Source organism: Penaeus japonicus, unplaced genomic scaffold (genome assembly GCF_977035675.1).
Source record: "Penaeus japonicus unplaced genomic scaffold, GWHDUDI00000001_assembly GWHDUDI00000024, whole genome shotgun sequence".
Taxonomy (NCBI): Eukaryota; Metazoa; Arthropoda; class Malacostraca; order Decapoda; family Penaeidae; genus Penaeus; species Penaeus japonicus.
Window position 1 is genome coordinate 8179425 of NW_028234426.1, and position 2500 is coordinate 8181924.

Genomic DNA, 2500 nt, shown 5'->3' on the forward strand with positions numbered 1-2500 from the left:
TGATTATCATTTTCGTTATTATTGGCATCATGATTATTATTACCGTTATTATCATCATCATTATTATTATTGCTATTATCATTATCATTAATATTATCATTATTATCATTATCATAATTATTATTATCAAAATTAGTTGTTATAAATTTCATCATCATTATCATCCTTATTGTTTTGTTGCTATTATCATTATCTTTATTATCATCATTACCCTTATCAGTATCATTATCATCATCATCATCATCATTACCACATCGTCATAATTATTATTAGTATTATGATCATTATTACTTATTATCATTATAATTGTTGTTATTTCATTGTTATTATTATCTTTATTATTATTATTATCATTATTACTATCAGTATCATCACTAGTATTATTATACTTTCGTTATTATCAACATTATCATTTTTCATTATTATGTTAATTACCATTATCATCATTGTTACTATTATCATTATTATTATTAATAGTTTTGTTATTATCATTATTACCATAATATATGTTTACAGTATCACCACTATTATTACTAGCAATACAGTTATAAACTTGTTATCATTTAGTCATATAATCATTGTTTCTGATATCACTATTATCATTCGTCCCTTTTATCACTATTATCATTATCATAATTAGCATTCGTCCCTTTTATCATCGGTTTGGCCCTATTTCAAACGCAACGCACGGTTAGATTTTTTTTTTTACTTAGTCCCCCCTTTAATATGATCGCCTCCGTTCTCTCTTCTCACCCTTCCCCCCCCCCCCCACCACCACCATAGACTCCGACCCTAAAATTCTTGACCTTTGACCAGCACCTGTGACCCGCCTCTATCCTCGACCCCCTGACCTCTTCCTCGAGATCCTCAGGTATTCTTGACCTCTCTCTCTCCTCGGCTTCCCGTCATGAGGGCTACAACAGGGCTGATTTCCCTGTGGAGTCATGAATTTGTTTGACTGGGAGGGCACGGGGGAGTGGAGAGGGGGGGTGTCCTTCTCAGCCGTGCTTGGGGGAATTTGCTCGATTTTTTTTTTTTTTTTTTATCACAGTTATTTTTCCCTCGTCTTAGACCTTATTGTTCCATTTCCCATAATTCGTTTTCGTTAGTCCTTTCTTTTTTATTTTCTCTTTTCGTTCTTGGGTATTTTTCTTCTATCAATCTTTATCATTCATCATTCCTATCATGTTATTCATTTATTATCATTGCTCTAATTCTCCGTAACGTTTTTTTGTGAATAAGTTGCAGTACGATAAGTATACCACTTTCCTAACTTATTGTGAATAAAACCGTGAGAAGAGATTCCGTGCAATATTAGGTCTTGTCAATAATCCGTTGCCAGTACGCAGTCGTTATTGCATTTATAATGAGCCGAGTTTTATGCAGTTCGGTAAGGTCGACTTATTGTTTTTTTCTGTTATTTAGAAACCGTTCGAAAATGAATTATATAATCATAAAAGTAGATATTTCCACTGAATAGATTGAAGACCAGGCTACACAATCGAAACGTTGTAAGGACCTTACTTTTGATAGGCCTTGGGAATTCCTTCAAGTTTAAACGAGCTTCGAATTCATATGAAACGAATGAATATTCATTTTAGAAATCATTTCAGCATCGTTTAACGTGAACGCAGCTCTCAGCGTGCACGCACATACACACACATATACACACAAAAAATATCATATTTATTTATTCATATATGTATATATAATGATTTTTCATGTTTAGAAAACGAGATTTCGTGATCTTGCTAACGTCAGAACATGTGAAGAATTGTTAATGGGATTTTTGGAGCTTTTGGAAGAAGTTATTTACAATTTCATTCCTGGAATATAGACCTGAAGCCGGAGGGAGGGACTCTGTCTTACTCAAACAAACACATTTGCGCTCACACGTGTACACAAACACAGAATACACACACACCCACACAGATACGCTAACAAACAAGCTTTCAGGCTAAACACACACAAGCAGTAAAGCTATATACATAATTTTGTAATAGTTGTAAATTTACATGGAAAACATGCGAGTAATTACATTAGAAAATACCTGATCATGCAGGCAATGTCTAGATATCTATACTAATTTAGTCTACTGTACTTTTATGTCGCGAGGCCTCTGTCTTAGACCGCTATTTCACAGAATAAAGTCACTTTTTCCAAAAAAGGTTAGACGATGTTCAAGAATCGCCTCACGCAAAGCCGTCCCTGCCAGCACATAGGCTGTCCCTCAGCGTCGAGGGATCGCCCCCCAGAAGGTCGCCGTCCTTAAGACGCTCCCCTTCGCCCAGGCCGCCGTCGACGTCTCAGAGGCCCCTGTCGCCGAGGCCCTCCTCGACGTCCGGGCCGGGCGCGTCCTGGCCGGCGGGTTCGCGAGGACTCAGGTTCGGCCGAGAGGGAATCCGAGTCTTGAAGCTCGTGCTGAATAAAGTTATTGCACTATTCCTTTATCATTGTTCTTTATTCTTTTGTTTTATTTCTATTAATTCTTTTTCTTTGG

General features: G+C 36.4%; 1 protein-coding gene across 3 annotated transcripts in view; it reads left to right on the forward strand.

The window, feature by feature from the left end:
- The window catches only part of LOC122255665 (uncharacterized), a 53858-nt gene that overhangs the window by 29725 nt on the left and 21633 nt on the right, over positions 1–2500 (forward strand). The window contains exon 6 of one of the 3 annotated variants that reach the window (XM_086550641.1): positions 2223–2352. The exons of the other annotated variants lie outside the window; for them this stretch is intronic. Within the exon in view, the coding sequence (XP_086406767.1) occupies positions 2223–2352 (130 nt within the window). The remainder of the gene's footprint in view (positions 1–2222; positions 2353–2500) is intronic. 3 annotated transcript variants of the gene reach the window in all.